Source organism: Peromyscus maniculatus, chromosome 14 (assembly GCF_049852395.1).
Source record: "Peromyscus maniculatus bairdii isolate BWxNUB_F1_BW_parent chromosome 14, HU_Pman_BW_mat_3.1, whole genome shotgun sequence".
NCBI lineage: Eukaryota > Metazoa > Chordata > Mammalia > Rodentia > Cricetidae > Peromyscus > Peromyscus maniculatus.
The window spans coordinates 29707716-29727952 of record NC_134865.1 but is presented as its reverse complement, the minus strand read 5'-3'; the positions used below and the strand labels follow the sequence as shown (position 1 = coordinate 29727952).

Genomic DNA, 20237 nt, shown 5'->3' with positions numbered 1-20237 from the left:
AAGCTATTGAGACCCCCTCACACTTACACTCTATTGCTTTCTAGTTGGAGGCTTTAAAGTCCATGCTGTTGAGCTATGCCATTACCCCTCTCAGGGCTCCCCCCATTTCTTCCTCAGCTTCTGGAGCCTCACCCCTCCGTCCTATAGAATAGGTATTAACTGTTACCACCACACAACATAGCCAAACTTAAGACAAGTAGCTTTGCATTTTCTAAAATGCTATGTTGAGGATTGGTTTGGATTTGCTGTGGTTGGGTTTCATGAGTATAAAAGATTAAGACACCTCCTTTCGTTTTCCAATGAGCTTATAAAGACCTCGCCCTTTAAATGTCTCCTCTGTTTTACTATTTCTAACTTTGGGGACTATACATAAGTTTCAAATGGTTTAACTTATCCAAAACTGTTTTAAAGTGTTCTTTGACATTTTTATAGGTTAATTAACACATGATCTTTTGTACTACTTGATTCAACCCAAGATATTAATCACTCCCTGTATTTGGAATAAAGTCCATGTTGTATAACTTTGACATGCATTAAATCCTCAGATCAGTTTGATTTTTATGTGAGAGAGGTGACACGGAGTAATAATATGAATCCATGTTGGAGAATATAAAATCTTTCTATAAAATATAAATCTCTTTGAAATATAAGAATATATGTCATCTAAAAGTATCAAATCCCTGGCATTGGTCATTACAATCTGCAGTTGCCTTGCATTTTATAGAGGAATACCCACTGGGAGGGCTGGCTACCTATGCTATTCCCCCAAAGGAGCTTCTCGGATCTGCTCCGGTTGCCTCCTGGACCTCAGACACAGACTTTGTAACCAAAAGCTTCCTGATTCAGAGAGGTTGAGGAAGAGAGTGGGGGCAGAAGCATCCTGCTGAGAGGGGGAAAGGTGTCATAGTCACTTCAGGTCCTTCAGGTGCTTCTCCTGGTGTTTTGTGTCACGGTAAGGACACCTACACTCAACTGACTGTTGAAATGTACTTTTCATTTGTAGAGTTCTACTTAGGACCTCAGAATTCAGTAGCTCGCCTGAGTGGGCAATCATAGACATAACCTTCACAAACACAAGTTATTCCTTTTTTTAAGGTTCATTCATTTTCAAGCATTTTTAAACTTTTAAAAATAAACATGTTTAAATTTTTTCTTACAAACATTTATTCCCTGTAACATGGTCTTGCTCTTCTTTGTCCATTTTTTAATTTCTCTGTTCTGTCAAAGACAGGGTACCACTATGTGTATAGCCAAGCCTCTCCAGTCAGATTCTGGATGTTGATAGGATGGCTCTGTCCTTGACTACTCATACACCTTTGGGCAACTTGCCTGATATCTCAAGCCCTAGCTCTCTCATTTATCAGACGGGGATGATAATAGTTCTTACCCGGTGGGGCAGTTGTGGGAATTAAATGAGATCTTTGTAAAGCTTAAATTATAGAGTCTGGCACAAAGTACATAGTTTCCTTCATTACTTTTACCCAGGCACCCTGCCATGGATGCTTATTTATATTCTTCTTTCATTGTCTTTTTTTTCCCTCATAACATTGTTAGATGAAGGTAGGTTATAAATAATAATTATGATTTGTTCTTTATTTGCAAAGAGAATTAGTCAGTAGAATTTATAGTTGTGATTTATAATGGTTCACATATAGAACTCAGACGATTCTAAATTTTCCTAGTTCTCCCTCTAGGAGAACATGACAGTAGAAAAGGAAGTCAAATAATGTTTTTTTTTTCTCTACTGATAATATATCAACTCTTATTTCCCAATGTTCCTGACAAATGCTTTTGTTTAATCTGTAAGAGGAAAGCATTAGAAAACATCATGTCCCTGTAGGGATTTTTGCTACTGAATTTTTTTGTTTGTTTGTTTTAATCAGAATTTTTTAATTTATTTATTTATTGTGTATACAGTGTTCTGTCTACATATATGCCTGATCGCCAGAAGAGGGCACTAGATCTCATTATAGATGGTTGTGAGCCACCATGTGGTTACTGGGAATTGAACTCAGGACCTCTGGAAGAGCAGCTAATGCTCTTAACCTCTGAGCCATCTCTCCAGCCCCCCTGAATTTTTTTTGTATTATATTTATTTTTTAAATATTCTACCACAGTGCATTTTATTTCTCCTGTTTCATGTAATAAAGATGTATGAGGGGAAGGTGCAATGATCTATAATTCAGAGCTACCATGTGCTCATTAGGTGAGGCACCATTGATTGAAAAGTTGCTGGGAAATTCTGTATGTCTTCCAGGCTAAACTTACTTTTCAGGCCTCATGGGGAAAGGGAATGTTGAGAGGGTATTGAAGCTTTCCAGATATTTGAAATTCTTTGTTTTCAGTTTTGTTTTCCCTCACAAGATTGTTTAGTCTAGTCAAGGACTGCCAAGTCATTGGTAGAAGCTGAAGATGTCAATGTTGCCAGTTACAAACCTATATTCTAGTTACTCCCAGTATAAGACAGACCCACAAACTTCTGGTGCAGAAAGGAATAGAAATTACATGATGAGTCATGCACATCTTTTAGTAAAACACATGTAAGTTTATAAAATACTAATTATTTCTCTATCACACCCACTAGAGGATTGCAGCAAAAACTACCCTCAAATAGCAGGTTAGAAACACATCTGTGTGTGGCCACTAGCCTTTACATGCAACTGTCCTGAGACTGCCAGATGTGCTAAAATGAACTAGCTTTGGCTTGTTTGGTTTCTCTCCTGGCTCAGAAAACAGATGTTATGATATCCTATAAATGTGAGAGGAGAGAATTATAGTTCAAAGATTCTAAAGTGGATTGCTGAAGGCCATTTTTTTTTCCAAAATGATTTGCTGAATAAGTAGTTGTGGTATCACTAAAGCTGAAAGAAACTGATTTTGTAAACCAACACCATGTCACCAAATGAATAGACTGTTTTTTTATTGGACATGGAGATTTTCTGTCTGGTTTTTAATAAATTGCAAATGACTTATTGCTTCATAGTACCCATTTTGAACCTATTTTTATCTTCCCCTCTAAGGCATGCTTAAGCTAAAGGATACATTGCTGGCTTAGTATGTGTTGATGTTCTTTCTGGAACAGGATATGATATAGTATAATACTTGCATAATCAGGATTCTGTCTAGACGAGTAAAATTAAAATAGTGACAGAGCAAAAAGGATCTCTTTCTGAAACAGAATTCTTTAGAAGACATTTTTATCCAAATATTGATGAAACTTGCAGATAATGAATAGTTTTTTTAACAATGTTAAAGATGAGGTTTTAATATGTAAAATGTCTGATAGTTTTTTGCATATTAGATTTATTGATATACAGCATCTTCAGAAGATAAATCATAATATATAGTGCAAAATTTTCTCAAGTGTTTTAGTGAAGAGAAGAAGGAGCCTCACACTGAAGCCCATTCACAATATGACGTGGGGCACACTGTCTAGGATGTGGACCAGGGCAATGTACTCACATTGCTTGTGTTGTTTGCTAAGGTGTAACTAGTAACTGCACATTAGTGATGGATCAGGAAGAAGCTAAGCAACACCATCGTTTAAACCTTAAGACTGCTTAAACCTTAGCAGTTTTGACTAAATAAAATCATGTTCTTTAATCCTTGGGAAGTTTTCTTTGTTTATGTCCCAGGTTATATTTTCCATTGAGAAAAACAAACCAAGTTGTAAGGGAGCAAATTTCAACTAAGAATTGCTTTGTAGCCCGCTGACTTGAGATCAGTGAGTCTTTCATCCCTGCAGGCACTGGGAAGGCATGGTAAAAATTAATCTGAACCTTGGGGTCTGGTGTGACAGTGAGTGCCACATGATGATCCCAGATACACAGATGACTGTGCCCTCTCTGTTTTGGATTTTTGAGGCAGGAGCTTGTTATGTAGCCCTGGCTATCCTGCATCCCAGGCTAGTCTCAAATTCATGGTGATCCTCTGGCCTCAGCCTCACAAGTGCTCACCACCATAATTGTTTATTTTTTCCATATTAGTGAAATACTTTCCCAATATTTGTGTAGAATAGAAAATAATTTAACTCTAACTTTCGAATGAGGAGTGAAGATTCTCAACAAACACAACAGATAGGGCTCTTAGTCACATTAGTTCTTTGATACTGGACAAAACTTTTTTTCTTAGTGTGCCCACCAGTTAAGTAGGCAGCATGTTAGTACATCCTTCTTGAGGGCATGAGGTGTATAAGATGAGTCAGTCCATATGAAGATATTAGCAGAGTGCTTGTTAAATGATGAGTTCCTCAAAGGAGTGACAATTAATATGACTATTTAAGTGTAGTTCCCTTGTTGTGAAATGAAACTGTATGTACTTCCTTTAATCATATCTTAAGTTTGAAATAACAATGAATTTTCTTGCATTATTAAGAGAGCTTATAGCCTTTATACATACACACACACACACACACACACACACACACACATACATATATGTGTATGTATATAGTGGATGAGCATTGGACGAGACTTATTTCACTTTGCATCATCAGTTGTTCTTCCCGGCCTGCATTTCAGACTCACACAGCAACTGTTATTTCAGTTGAAGAACCTTGCAGCAGTTTATCATCTCCCCATTCACGCTGTGTTGACCACATGCTCTTAGAAGAAGCTTGACTGAGAGGGATGGAAATGGCCCCATGGAAATGTGTACTGGTTGCCCTTTCTCACACGTGAGGTCAAGAATAGGCATAATATAAGAAAATGATGAGGTTAGCCAGGCAGTTGAATCTGTTAAATGTATCCATCTAGATATATATCACAAAAGAGAATAGAAGTGTTGTAAGACCGTTGTAAATTGAAACCCATATCCTCCCTTAGAGATCTGTTTATGGTTCTCATTTCCCCCTTGTAGTATTTGGATAGTAGAGCCATTATTTAAGGCAGGGATACGGTGACGAATGTAATGTGCAAACCTGATAGGCTATAAGCCTTGTGCTAATGTTAAGCACCCCTTTCCATGCTTCTTCACTAAGCTAAACCTGCAGCAGCCAAGGCCATATCGTGTCATCATTTCCCATTCAGTGGATATTGGTTTTGTGTTCTCTGCCTGGGGCACCAGTTATTTGATTCTTCCATCAGATTTTGCAATTCAGTGGGGGATTTAAAACTAGAGATAGTGGATGTATTAATATTTCTTGGGTAGATAATCATTTTAATTTTTGACCATAAATAAATTATCATACATAACCTTTAATATGTATGGCATCCACAAACATTTATAGTCTTAAATTACTGGCTGAATTACAAAGTGAGTCATTTGTGTTTGCTATAAACCTAGGTGACAGTGTATTATCAAATATAGGCTCTGTTTGTAGATCAAAGTTAATTCAAGTTTCATGAATTGAAACTTCTATTTGTGTTTTGAAGAATAGACATAGAAGACCATGAACTATAAAGCCATTGTGTCCTTAATTTAAATTAAGCAATAAGAAGTAAATCACTAAAGCATCTCGGATCTAAACACAGGAAGGATTGGGCTGTCTCTCGTCATGCATTGTCTTCTACTGTTTGGAATAATAGCAGTGATAGTACTGCTCGGGAAACAGCCTATTACTGGAAAACTTACTTTTTTGCATATGCATTTATACCATTACTGCTTTGCCAGTTCTACCAGAAATGAAGCAAATGTTTGTCGTATTTGGTGCTTTCCAATGTTGAGCTTTCAGATGAAGAACAGTTAGAAAAAGATAAATATGAAATAATTTTCTAAGTATTCAACTATCTTTCCCTTATAGTGAGAGATTTTTCTTGAGACTGAACAGAAATGGGCTTCCCAAAGCCCCGGATAAGCCCGAACGACACTGCTCTCTCTTTGTGGTAAGTGCACCTTGTGCTTATTGCTTACGAGAATTAAGTTATTGAAAGACAAAATCATAATTCTGTTTACATGCCTTAAATCACTCACAGAGTGCCATGACTGGGATTCTGATTGTCATCAATCACAGTTGACTTGCTCCCTGTACTGTGTTTTTCACTCTGTTTAACACACCTATTAGAGCACTGGTGACTCTGGGAAACTCTTGCAAAAGCGTAGTGGTGACTGGGCCTAGCATGCACTAGCTCTGCTTCTTAAGTGCTTAGAGAATGAATGAGTATGAGACTTGATCAGCAATGCTCTAACAGTGGTCTTTATTCATAAGTGTTTCCTTTACCTGGGCTAATCAGCAGTAGGGACTTCTTTAGACCTGGGTTTGAACAGTGTCCTTCTGCCCCAAGCATTCCATTAAGGATGTCTATGTGTATCTTCATCCTTGTTTGCAAGAGAACACACAAAGCTCTTTGAGTATTGCTGCACAGAATAGAATTCTAAAATAACCAGCCTTTGTTTCTCACTAGGATTTAGGTAGCAGTGACCTCAGGAAGGACATCTACATCACTGTGCACATTATCCGAATTGGTAAGTTCAGTACTTGTGACTGTTGGGAGCAAGACCCAAGGGGTCTCTATGTGGCTTGGTATAGCTTTATGTCTAGAACTGAATTTTAATCCAAGAAGCTAAGAGTTTAGGAATTACTCTCTGGCTTCCTTGATCTCACCCTCCCACCAAATAGAATTCTTATCTTTTTCAATACAAATTGTTAAATACTTTATTGTGTTTTACTACCCCCAATATTTGATTGAAACATGCATTTTTCTTTCAATCCCAGTCTGTAATACTAGAAAAAAAATCACTTTTTAGAAGCTAAGTTTTCTCCAAACTTTATGAAATCTGTGTAGCAACTAGCATCGTCTCAACCACAGAGCAGTATGGAATGTTGTTATGGAATATTATATGAGAAAGGGGTTTTGAGATGGTAGAAACTGTATGTTTTTCAGTTCATGTAATATCATCAGCTTATTCAAGGATCTGAGAAACCCAACAGGGAGAAACGAATATGCCTCTCTAACAGTGTCAACTCTTACTTTCTTAAATTTGATCTGATCATGAAAACATTTAGAGAATGTATTTATACATATCTTACAGAACAGTATTTGGTAGAGAGGGGATACTCTCCTTCATTTTTCTACATGAAGCTCTTCTAAAAGCAGGCATGTCCCAGCATAGCACCTCACGAAGTGAGTGGTGTAGATGACATAGCTTTTCTATTAATGCCACCTCCCTGACACCAGGAATCTGTCCCCAGCTTCCTGGCCTTGAGAACATTCTAGACAGTACATGCCAGTTTGGTGTGGTAGGATAACAATCACCAAACCTTGAGACCCTGTGGTGCATGGTCGTCATTTACAGAGTCATTGTCAAGGATGCCACCCACTTTGGTTCTGTAATATCCTGGGGCGGCCTTTCAAATACAGAGTATTTTGTTAACGATTGTCTTCTTTTTCCCCCTCACAATATTTTCACCATCATAAGTCATCAAAATAAATGTTGAAGTAGGAGCTACTACCTATCCCTACTCCCTATCGGTCAAATAAATCCTTGCAAAACAGTAGTTGCTGGTTCCGTGGTTAGAAACTGATCAGAAATGAAACTAAAGTAAAGCACTCGAGAAGGGTTAAGACTTATCTGCCTGTGTTCTTGATGCAGGGAAATTAAGGAGAAGATTATTATCTGTCAAGGACAGACGCTTCTTGCTTTTTATAGAATGTCACTTGTACCTGCTTTACTAGGAAAAGGGCACAGTGACCCTCACTGGCTGCCAAAAGCAAAAGCAGTAACGCCTCAGTTCTGGGAATTTATGGCCAGGTCCTTGATTTGGAAAGAAAAGGAGGGGAGCAAAAAGAGGAGTTAGTTTTTGAACCTCTGCTCATCCCAGAATACTAGGTTCTACCAACCTCTCTGCTTCCTTCGTGGTGCTTCGCTGGTTGCTCAGGATTTTATCTCCCTCCACTCTTTCTTCCGATTTAGAGGATTTCTCTGGAAACCAGCCAGAACTGAATTGTTATCATCAGTCTTATGGTTGAGATCACCAAGACTGGCATCAAATCTTTCTGGTATTGTGATTGCCCCAAAGCTCTGTGTGCCCACAGAGCCAGAAAAGAGAACCCCAAACTGTGTCCAAGGACTGTGTCCAAGGCAAAGCCAACTGTAGCCAATCAGTGCAGGGTCTTCCCCAGTGAGGGCAGGGCTCCTCAGTCTCGCGCCTCTACAGCGTTTGCTTCATGTTCTATAGTGCGTATACCAGAGGAAGAGGGATAGAAAAAAGAAAGACCGACTGATAAACACCAAATTGGATAATGACATCTTTTTTCCTATTTAATATTAGACTAGGGGAGTGCCAGATACATCCTGATACACTGTAGAGTGCTGCTCAGATGCAAAATAAAATATGGACCTGTTGGAGTTCTATAGACGACGAATTTACCAATTTCCATCTGTTAACTCTATTAACTATTTCAGCTCTAGCATGCTCTCTGTTTATAGTCTACAAAAGTAATGATTGCTAGTTAAATACTAATAAGAAGCAATGTGCCCATAGCATGAATTAAGATGTTCACAAGGGCTGGAGAGGTGACTCAGTAGTTAAGAGCACTTAGCTTCCAGAGGACCTGGATTTGATTCCCAGCACTCACATGGTAGCTCAGAGCTGTTTATAACTCCAGTTCCAAAAGATCCAATGCCCTTTTCTGGCCTCTGAGAGCACTGCCCCCATGTAGTGCACAGGGAGGCGTGCCAGTAAAACACCCACATGCATAAATAAAATTTTAAAAAGAACTTGAAAATTTTAAATGAACTAAAATTTTATAACTGTCAGAACCACCCCAGGAATATTGGAACAGGACTGAGTTGGAAAGCACTTGTGTCCCAAGGGAGGGACATATGCATTTGATCATTTGAACATGCTAAGTTCAGAGTCTCCGATCTGACTCCTTCCAGATGTGAATCTTTATGTTTTTATTTTTTTATTTTGAGAAAGGATCTTGCTGGACAGCCCAAGGTGGCATTACTCTCAGAAGCTCCTCTCAGCCCTCCAGGTGCTGAGGTTACAGTCATGTCCCAGGACAGCTGACAAAAGTTGAAATTTTTGAAATGTTTTTTTTTTTAATATACCATTTTAAAGGTAGAAAATGAAATGGGTACAATGACTATCCTTAATGATTTATACCTTATGGGATGTTTTCATAAGTCATGAAAGCAAGATGCTTCCCAGTCTTTGGGTTTTTACATGTTTCTTGTGTTCTGTTCATGCTCAGAGTTTAAGCCTCTCGCTCAAGGTCAGACAGCTAGGTGACTCGACAGGAGTCCTTATTTGAAGTGAAGTCTGCTATTGCCCCGAAGGCATTTGCTTGCCGGCACCTTGTTCCATTGCATATGGCCTGTCTTGTACCTGTGTCTGTATCTAGCTTGCATTTAATTGCATGTCTTCATGGGTCATGGTTCCTTATTAACTGGACAGGTCGGATGGGAGCCGGAGAGAAAAAGAATGCCTGCAGTGTTCAGTATCGGCGACCTTTTGGCTGCGCTGTTCTCAGCATCGCAGACCTCCTAACGGGAGAGACGAAGGATGACCTTGTCCTCAAAGTATACATGTAAGAAACATGCATGTGGTGGGGTTGCCATGGTCACTGGGTGCCTAAGAATCCTGCCTTGGTGGGGGTACTTTTGATGGATAATTGAACAATAGGAGAAAAGATGGGTGTGAGTCGTTTGTCAAAACCCTTATAATCTGTGGATCTGCTGCAAATGAATCCAGGAGTCACTGCCGGTTGGGGGAACTATGAAGTGGGATAGATCAATGAAAGCAGTTTACTGGTTTAGGTAGACCATCTACATAGATAGATATCTCCTTTAGTTCATAAACAACACAGCAGCGTTCCTTACCTCTACACAATTCATTTGTTCTTCGAAAGTGAAAACCTACTGTTTTGAAATATAAGGAAATTAGTATCAAGAGAGGGAGCATGGGTGGTTGCCCCCTGCTTTGTGTGGCAGCAGACTGGAGCTGCTGCAGTAACAGACCCTAACAACCTTGGCTTATGCAGCAGAGTTTATCATCTTCCAGTTAGTTCTGGAGGACTGACATCGAGGTCAAGGTATGGTGAGTTTACTTCCTTCAGGGTAAGGACTGTGCAGACATCTGTTCCATGCCTCCCTCCTGGCATCGATACCTCTTGAGACATCATTCTAACCTCTTCTTTCATCTTCATATGACACATTCCCTGGGTGCACAATCTTTGTGTCTATTTCTCTCTTTGTAAGGACACAATAATGTTGGATTGAAGCTTACCCCAATGACCTCATTATGACTTGATTACCTCTTCCCAAATAAGGTCACATTCCAAGATCCTGGGGTTTAAGATTTCAATGTTGCATTGGAGTGGGTCTCAGTTTATTTAAACCTCTAATACTCCTAAGAAGATCATGTGGTTTAGTCCAGTTTTAAGTTAAATGATGTCTAAGTTGATAATGTAAACATGTGTTTACATCAGCCCACCCTGATACCTCCATACAGGCTTGACAGATAAGATCTGATGGACAGTGTCATGATCAGGTAGACACAGTAGAGCATCCACTTGGGGTTCAAGGACTACATTGTGGGCCAGTTTCATGAGCAAATTTGTGATACTACTTATAGCATGTAACAGTAGGTGTTTTCTTTCTGTGGAATGGAGTTTTTGGTGGGGGAGGGATAGTACAACTGGCCCTTTGCCAATGTTTGGTCACGAAATTGCTTTGTGGTCACAGCTGCAGGGGTTCATGGATTTATCTACTTTTCTACCCTGTGGGGCCTCCACAGCACATTCAATAATTAGTTGACAAACATATTAGGTTATCTGTAGCCTCTGGTTTTGTACCAGAAATATTATTTTCTCTTTCTAAGTGGGTTAAACCTATGACCTTCATTTTAAACTTGAAAATGATGGGTAGTAGAATTTGTTATTCTTTTTTCTCATGGCTGCCCTCGTTATTAATGGTTGTGATTAAATCCATCGTGATATTTTTCCTAAATGCTACTCATAGTCATCAAATATAGCTTAGTTGAGACCACTGTGACTAATGACAGCCCTCTTTCCTTGGGTTATAGACTATCCTAGTAAGGGTTTTGTTGCTGTGAAGAGACCCCATGACCATGGCAACTCTTATAAAGGAGAATGTTTCATTGAGGCTAGCTACAGTTCAGAGGTTTAATCCATCATCATGGCAGAAACTGTGGAAGTGTGCAGACAGACATGGTACTGGAGGAGGAGCTGAGAGTTCTACGTCTTGATTCACAGGCAGCAGCAGGAGAGACTGTGTCACACTGGGTGTAGCATGTGAGACCTCAAAGCCCGTCCCCACAGTGACACACTTCCTCCAACAAGTCCACAGCTACCCTAACAAGGCCACACCTCCTCATAGTGCCACTGCCTGTGGGCCAAGCATTCAAACACATGAGTCTATGGGGGCCATTCCTATTCAAACTACTACATATACTCCGTGCACAGGACTCTGTTCAGCATTTACATCCTCACAGCAACCCCATGAAGCAGATGCTGTTCGATCAGTTCACACAGAAGGAGACTGAGAGTTAAGTACCTTGTCACCCAGGTACTAAGGAAGGGAGTCAAAATATGCCTGACTCTGTGGCCTGGGCCCTCAGTTCATCCACTTCCTTTTTCTGGGATGTTATCTCACACCACTGTCTAGTAATGTGAGTGTGATAGAACACGTGTTACTGAAGAAAGCCAAGACCCTTTGCAAACGTAATCTCATTGTTTCTTAGCATAGTGTTTCCAGGTATGGTGACAAGTGTGTTTATCTCACCACTGGGAAGATTGAGGGGCTGACAGTGACAGGAGTCACCCCTGATTATGCAACCAGCTGAAAAAAAACATTATAAAAATAAACTGTGCTGCTTTGTAGTTTCCTTAGTGTCTTCTTTTTCTTAAGAATCAAATTATGTTCTTGGTTATTCTTTCTACTGTCAACTCAGCCAATTACAAAACAGTTCCAAGAACTAACCACTGAACACTGTCTCTGGCAGCCGGAAGGAAGCAGCCTTGGGATTGCTTGAGCAAAAGGCTCTTTGGAATCCATTTGAAAGAAATTCTATTTGTTCAAGTGACCAAATCCTTACCTGCATCTGGGATTCAAAAAAAGTAACAAATACCTTGTCTGAAGCTGGGAGATAGTTCAGTCACTTGCTTTAGGACTTTTGATATTACTGGGAGATTATTTTTTAGGTCAAAAATGATTTCTAGGGTCTATCAGGAAGCAAACCATCTTCCTTTCTTCCCCACTGGGCAGAAATAAGAAAATTGGAGGTGAAATGGACTAAATAGAATTTTATTGCTCATAGCAAGGTGGGTGGAATGGTTTTCCAGCTAGATTTTATAGTCTTCTGAGAGCCAAGGCTCAGTTTGGTATTCCATTGCCAGCTATCCTGAAAATAACCCCCATCATATTTATCCTGGGAGGCCCATGATGATATGTACATATGTAAGCTAATAGTGGTGAATTATGTACCTCAGACATGCTCATTACAAAGATGATTGATGCTGTAGAACATTGGTGTTGGGTTGATAGTATATGGAGTCTTGATAACCAAGGCCAAGAAAGGGGACATTTGTAGCTCATAAAAGATAATATAATTATATATACATCTGGATGGGGAAGTTCTTTTTAACCTCATTAGAACAGTTGTTGCAATACAGATGAACATCAGACACAAATGTTCGTTAGCCATTAGAAGTTACCAATCAGTGAGATAACCAACCACCATCCATCCATCCATCCATCCATCCATCCATCCATCCATCCATCTATCCATCCATCAATCCATTCATCTATGCAACTGGTAGTTTTAAGGCTTTGCTATGTTCCAAGTATCCAATGGTACTCAGATAACAACCATCATATATCCAGTCCTTAAGAACTTTGATAATCCACCATGTAAAGGTAGCATGAGCTAGTGAGTAACAAGAACTAAAATCACAGGCTGGAACTCTATAGCATGGTGGTAGAACACTTGCCTAGCACATATGAGGTTCTGGGTTCAATCCCCAGCACTGACAAAAAAAAAAAAAAAAAAAAGAACCAAAAGCAAAGAGACAGGTCTGAAGGTAAAATGACAGAATGATATCTTTGAGACATGAAAGATCTAAAATATTTTTCATTGCCCTCTGATAAATCTTGGCAGGCTTTCATTGGCGTAAATTTTGTTAGCATCGATTTTGTTTCACTTAATTGGTTGCATTTTGACTTTAGTCAGACCTAGTCATGTAATATAGAAGGCAGAAATTTTCTAATGAGAACCTTTCATTATTGAGCATCTACTGTATGTCAGGCAATACTTAATTAAGCCCATGTTTATTTAATATTCTAATATGTTAATTACACAAGTTTAACAGATGAAGAAAGCAAGCTATGAGGAAATGATCAACTTGCCCCCAAACATAACTCATTTAATAGTGAAAGTTTGAATCTCAGTTATCAAAATCTTAGTCTTCAACAGCCTCCACTCAATGGATTGAGGTAGATTGTCAGCTACTGCCTAATCCAGCATTTCTGCCTGGTCTGGGACAAGCACGTTAAGTATGCCCTCATAGCCAGGCATGGGGGACTCTAAGGAGAAAAGCATGTTCTAGTGGTTATAGCCAAAAGAGGAGTGTGCTGTCACACCTGGGACTTGAGCTTGTGTTAGCGACTAACCAAATGGTTGTGTTTTCTTAGGTGTAATACAGAGAGTGAGTGGTATCAAATCCACGAGAACATCATCAAAAAGCTGAATGCCCGCTACAATCTGACCGGTTCCAATGCAGGTGGGTGTGTGCAGCTGGCCATCCTGCATGACACTTTTCCCGTCAGACCTCTAGTCATGTGTGCTAGACAGAAATGCTCAGCTCTTTGGGGGTTTTGTTTGTTTGTTTTTGTTCTTTGCTCTTTAAAAACACTCAGCACATTGCTCAGCAGTTCTCTAGATGGTAATAGTCTTGCAAATATAATTCCTTATATAAAAAAAAAAATTTCACTCTCCCTTGAAACAGTAGAGGACCTGAATTTGTTCTGTGCTGCTGTATCTTGAGGCCTTCAAGTTTTTACTGTAAAGTAAAAACTAAGCAGTAAACATGGTTGAGTTTTTGATTGGTAAGTGGAGACCTGACAGTGTGGTGTAATAGAAAACATTCGGCACTATCTGTTAATGAACAATAATGTCATCATGTGGGGTAACAAGCATACAGTTTCACATTGAAGTGGGATGCAGAGGAGAGTGATGCTGGCTGTAATGTCACATAGAGAAAATGTATGCGTGCTTATTTACAGACTGCAATAATTAGATGCCACCATGAATTATACAGTGCATAGTCTTATCTGAGTAGCAATGTGTCATAGACTGCATCATACCTTATAGGTTACGGCTATATATAGGTAATATAGGTTAATTATTGGTTGGTCTCTTGGAAGCCACTTCTTATTATACTCTAGACTTTACTTCTAAGGTACCTGCTTCCAATTTTTTTTTTTTAATCACAGATCCTTATTATAACTCCTAAAGAGGCTGGGTGTTTTATTGTTTGTTCTTTGTATTAATACTGTTGTCTTACTGATAGGTTGCGTCTTTGAAAAATACTCCACCTCTCCTACACTTCATTTCTTCCATCTTTTCCCTGTAGATTTTGCTAGCTAACACCTTTTTTTGATTACTTGGAATTTAATTGTTGTTGTCCTTGTGACTACATCTGTTAATTCCAGAAGAAAGGGCTGCACACTTGACCTGCTGGGTCAGAGCTCTGTGTGTTTCGTGTCCTTTATCAACATTACTGACTAACCCGATTGCTTCATCTTCCTGGATCTTTAAATGAGATGCTACCAGAAAATGAGACAAATCAACTTAGTCCTGAGCCTTCCCTTTTCTATTAATAACTACTGTACTGTAAAAACAAACAAAAAACAGAGTTGCTACTACCTTTGTGGAAAATGAAAGGCTCCATTGTAACATACTACCTTGTATAGAGGCCTTATCTCTGTGGTGAGAGCCATCCCATTTGGTTATCCACTAGGATACATGAGTTCCTTAGCATCTGGGCACATGCTGGTTGTGCCTGGTTTTTGCTGTAAAGCCCTGCTGACTCTCCTGTCCTTAGGATGTCCAACTTCCCATGCTTCTCTTTCAAGTCTGCATTCCATCCAGGTCTTACCCCGTCTGGATGACTTGGACACCTCTCATCACTGCCTGATCCCTTCTAGCACTTTCAACCCAAGACCCGCCCAGCTCCAAGCCTCATCAATGTGCAGTACTTTCACAGAGTAAAAGATCACAGCACACCTTCTAAAACAAAGACCTTCACACTTTCCCTCCAAGTACTTCCCTTCAGTTTTGATGAGTCATCATTTCTGTCACCTTGAACTGTGTCTTCTCCCTGAGGAGAGGGACTTAGAGCCCAGAAAGGCATTTGGGCTCCATTCAACTTCATTACTGAATTGGAGGCACTCTAGTCACTTACTTAAAAATAGTGAAGAAAACAAGAGTACCAGAAGTTCAAGTGTGGAGTGTTGAGCTGTCACAATGGTTAGATGTGACACCTTCTACTGTCTTCTCCATGGACCACGGAATCGTTGAGTAAATAGGTCCACTGCCACCAAATGATTTCAGGAGAAATTGAGTTCGTTCTATGAAAGGGCTGCTGGTTTGCCTGTTATCACCCCTTCTTTTCCTTGGTCATTAGTACTGGGGAAAAAAAGGAAGATTTATTTTAATTTGCTTTTGAAACAATTCTACCAGCTAATTGCAGGCCTTTGGTTCCACTGATGCCCTCCTGGATGGCGGGTCTGTGATCTTGTCTGTATGATAGGGAAAGGGATAAATTTAGAAAACTGGCGTTTCCCTCTAACCTAAGAACTTGCTGAAAGGAAGATTCACCGCTGTGTCTGTTGCATTTAGAAAGTGGGAGAAAACAGTGAGTGATCCATTTAACTTTAAAGATTAAAAAAAAAAATCACTGAATTAATATAACTGTAATTAGGTTAAGTAATTTGAAATTTTAATAGTTGTGTTACATGGGACTTTTAAAGTGTATTAATAGAAGGACCATTGAAAACATTTGAAATTCTAAAAATGTTCATTAAAAATAAGCCACATAGCCGGGCGGTGGTGGCACACGCCTTTAATCCCAGCACTCGGGAGGCAGAGCCAGGCGGATCTCTGTGAGTTCGAGGCCAGCCTGGGCTACCAAGTGAGTTCCAGGAAAGGAGCAAAGCTACACAGAGAAACCCTGTCTCGAAAACCAAAAAAAAAGCCACATTTGAGTTTGTTAAGCAGAAATGATTATTATAAACATCGCTTTGGGTAGATGGCAGTTGAATTCTAGGAATGTAGAATTAGACTGAGCCAACATCATTTACTTAGGCAAATGCAGTGGTAAGACCTAAGTCTATAAAAAAAGTCACTGACAGGACTGGTGAGACAGGTCCATGGGAAATGAACTTGCTGCTGAGCCCGATGGTCTGAGTTAGAGCCTCCAAGCCCACAGAGTGGAAGGAAAGAATAACACCCGTAAATTGTCCTGTGACTGCCACATGTGTGCACATCTCACACACACACACACACACACACACACACACACACACACACAGAGAGAGAGAGAGAGAGAGAGAGAGAGAGAAATGTGAAAATCACTGAGTGTAGTTCAGTATATATTAACAGAAAATTCAAAATGTTTTCATATCATCTGTGTATGTATGATGTATTCTAGTTTGCATGCATGGCTTATAAACAAAAGAAATTCTATTTGCTAATCAGGTAAGTTTCTAGAATCTGCACTTTTGCCTTAGTAAGATGAGTGTGTACCATCATACTCCTCCAACTGTTCATTTTAATCCCCATGAGATTTCACAGGAATGGCCTCGTAAGGAGCCTCCTACATAGAGAGAGAGCAGTTTGGCTCTATGCAGGCCGTTACAGTATTCCTTAGTTACAGTTGCAAAGAGACTTCTATAGTATTGATTGTGTTTCTGTGTTGAGAATCCTGTCTATGCACACCAGTTTAGTCATTTATTTTAGTATCATGCAAGTGATCTGGTACCCAAGGATTTTATCAGTGCCCCTGGCTGTTGCAAGTTGGGTTTATAAACTGCTTTCTCAAAGCGCTAAGACAGAAGTAGCACCTTATGGCACCACCTATTGGCTAGAAAGATAGTGTGGTACTGTTCTTGTTTATTTTTGGAATTTCCTAATTAGAAGCCCATGTTGTCTCTTTTATGTTTTTGAAGTTTATTTTGTGGTCAGTTAATTCTCTTCAATTAAACAGTACCGAGTCATGCAAATACTTACTCATTTCCCATAGGATTTTTTTAAAACTACATTTTGCTATATTCACTTTATCTATATTCCCCAAATTTCAGTATGTGTGCATGTGTGCACAGTCACTTGACTCATCATTACTGAGGGGCTGGAATTCTTAACATTGTTCTCTTTGCTCCTTTGTGCGTGTTGGTACATATGTACATCTCGGCACCTCTACACACACACTTGTGTAGATATGTACACTGTGTATCATACATGCTTATATGTATTTCTTTCTTTTTAACTACCTAAGAACAAACTGCTGACTCAGTTCTTCTCTACCCCAAACCACCATATCCAGTGTACAATATTAAAATCAGGAACTCAACATTGTTATCGTAATATTTCTGATATGTAGACCTTATTAAATGTTTGACAATGTTCTCAATGTTCTCTGTAATACAAGAAAACACAGGCTATATCATGTGTGGTTGTCATATCCCTTCTGTTCCCTTTTTCCTTTTAGTTTTCCTTTATATAGTTCAAAATATAATGCTAAAAAGGCTGGAGAGGTGTTTTTTTTTTTTTTTTTTTTTGGTTTTTCGAGACAGGGTTTCTCTGCGTAGCTTTGCGCCTTTCCTGGAGCTCACTTGGTAGCCCAGGCTGGCCTCGAACTCACGGAGATCCGCCTGGCTCTGCCTCCCGAGTGCTGGGATTAAAGGCGTGCGCCACCACCGCCCGGCCTGAGAGGTGGTTTAATGGTTAAGACCACTCACTGCTGTCCCAGGTTCACTTCCTAGCACACACGGCAGCTCACAACCACTCTAACTCCAATTCCAAGGGATCTAGTGCCCTCTTCTGGCTTCAGTAGACACCAGGCATACATGTGGTACACATACATATATGCAGGCAAAAGATCGCTCATATATATTTAAAATTTTTTAAATATATTAAAATACACTCTAAGATATTTTTATTAATTAAACTTATAATTTATTATTCGTACCAACCAGTTTACCCTCCCATACCTTCCCACTGTTTCTGTTCAGAACGGGGCAAGTCTCTTATGGGTGTCAACAAAGCATGGCATATCAAGTTGTGGTAGGACTAAGCTCCTTCCCTTGTATTAAGGCCAGGCAAGGCAATCCAGTATGAGGAATAGGTTCCCAAAAGCCAGCCAAAGCATTAAGGACAGCCCCTGCTCCCACTGCTAGGGTTCCCACAAATGGATCAAGCTACACAACTGTCACATATATGTAGAGGGCCTAGGTCGTTCCCATGCAGGCTCTCTGGCTGTCAGTCCAGACTCTGTGGCCTCCTGTTTTTAAGGGTATGTGCAGTATTAAAAACAAAACAAACAAACTAGCTTCTAATTAGAAGCTAATGGAAATAGTGATTAGAGTTTAATGTTATTATGTATAGTAGTTACATTTCTCTAACTTTTATATGATCACTAGGTGTCTTAGGGTTTCTATTGCTGTGAAAAGACACCAGGTTCACAGCAACTCTTAGAAAGGAAAACATTTAATTGGAGCTGGCGTACAGTTTAGAGGTTTAGTCCATTATCATCGTGGTGGGAAGCATGGCAGCATGCAGGCAGACATGGTGTTGGAGAGGAAGCTGAGAGCTCTGCATCTGGATCTGCAGGCAGCAGGAGAAGAAAGTGAGATAATGGCTAAGCATGAGCATCTGAAATCTCAAAGGCCAGCCCCAGTGACACACTTCCTCCAAGACCACATCTATTCCAACAAGGCCACACCCCCTAATAGTGTCACTCCTTATGGGCCTATGAGGGCCATTTTTATGCAAACCACTGCACTAGGATTGCTGTGTGCTGCTATTTTACACAACATGTTGAATGCGCTAAACAGTCGTGAATACTGCTGTAGTGTGTAGGAAAAGTAGCTGTTCTTCACCCATCCTAACTTCTTGACTGGTCCTTCTGTGACTAAGAGAGATTAACAAAAGAAAATATTGCAGACTTGATCTGTGTGTTCTGTTGCAGAAACCTGCATTAGCGGTGCTGAGGAAGTGGGCGAGCCTTAGTGCTTTTACAGCAGATTGAATGGAGAGTAGAGAGTCAGAAATACATGGCCGAGTTCCTGATCTCATGGCAATGAACCGGGGGTCTTAGCAAAGCTTATTTGTTTAAGTGCTGCTGGAACTTCCTTTTTGTATGTGTGAACATTCATCTGTATGTTCTCCTTGGGCATGAAGAGACATATTTTTGACCCATTTCATTGAAGACAAGCAGGTCAGAATGACCTGCTAGCACAGTGTTTCTTACAAAATAGTACACTAAAATTCCTTCATTGGGGGTAGCATTATTCTGAGCACCATCACTATGCAATATATATGAGAAGTGACTTTGAGCCAGTGGATTCTTAGGTGCTTGGTGTTCTGAAAAAAAAAATAGGTAATAATATTTACTATAAAAATGAACAAATACATAAAAACCCTAAACTAATAGACGTAAACCAAAACTTTGACATAAACCTGTGTGTGCTATGAAAATGTTGCTCTCCTGAGTCAGAATAAAGAATGGAACTTTAAAGTGGAAGACAGCAGTCAAGAGAAACTGTTGAAATCTTCTTATGGTGTTATCCTCCTCTGGTGAGCGTGGGTTTCTTCCCAGCTCTCATCTCTAGCTGGTGAGTTTACTTTCTGGATAAGACTCTGTGAAAGTAAATAATGGTGGATGTCTCTACTGTTCCTTCACTTGACATTCATTGACTTATGGGTCAGTCCTGTCTTATTTTCTCTATAATTTTTATCCATTGGCTAACTACTTCCTTGGAGAAAACACAGCATTTTCCAAATTTTGAAATTTAGTGGAGGAGATCTGTGGACCAACAGCTATAATCAGCAAACAGTGCTCATGCCTTTCTCGGTCCTTCTGCATATTAGGAGAGCCCAGCAGGTAGGGGTAACCTCTTGCCAGATCCCAGGAAGCATGATGATTAACTTTGATGGTCACCTTGACTGGATTAGAACCAACTGAAAGGCAAGCTGCATAGACACTCCTGTGAGGAATTTTTTTAATCAGATTATTTGACTTGGGAAGACCTACGTTAAATGTAGATGGTGCCTC

General features: G+C 39.8%; 1 protein-coding gene across 6 annotated transcripts in view; it reads left to right on the top strand.

The window, feature by feature from the left end:
* Window positions 1-20237, top strand: part of Dock4 (dedicator of cytokinesis 4) — a 420596-nt gene that overhangs the window by 224188 nt on the left and 176171 nt on the right. For all 6 annotated transcript variants that reach the window (XM_076550740.1, XM_076550742.1, XM_042260678.2 and 3 more), the window contains exons 9-12: window positions 5741-5822; window positions 6342-6402; window positions 9341-9473; window positions 13597-13685. In XM_076550740.1, the coding sequence (XP_076406855.1) occupies window positions 5741-5822; window positions 6342-6402; window positions 9341-9473; window positions 13597-13685 (365 nt within the window). The remainder of the gene's footprint in view (window positions 1-5740; window positions 5823-6341; window positions 6403-9340; window positions 9474-13596; window positions 13686-20237) is intronic.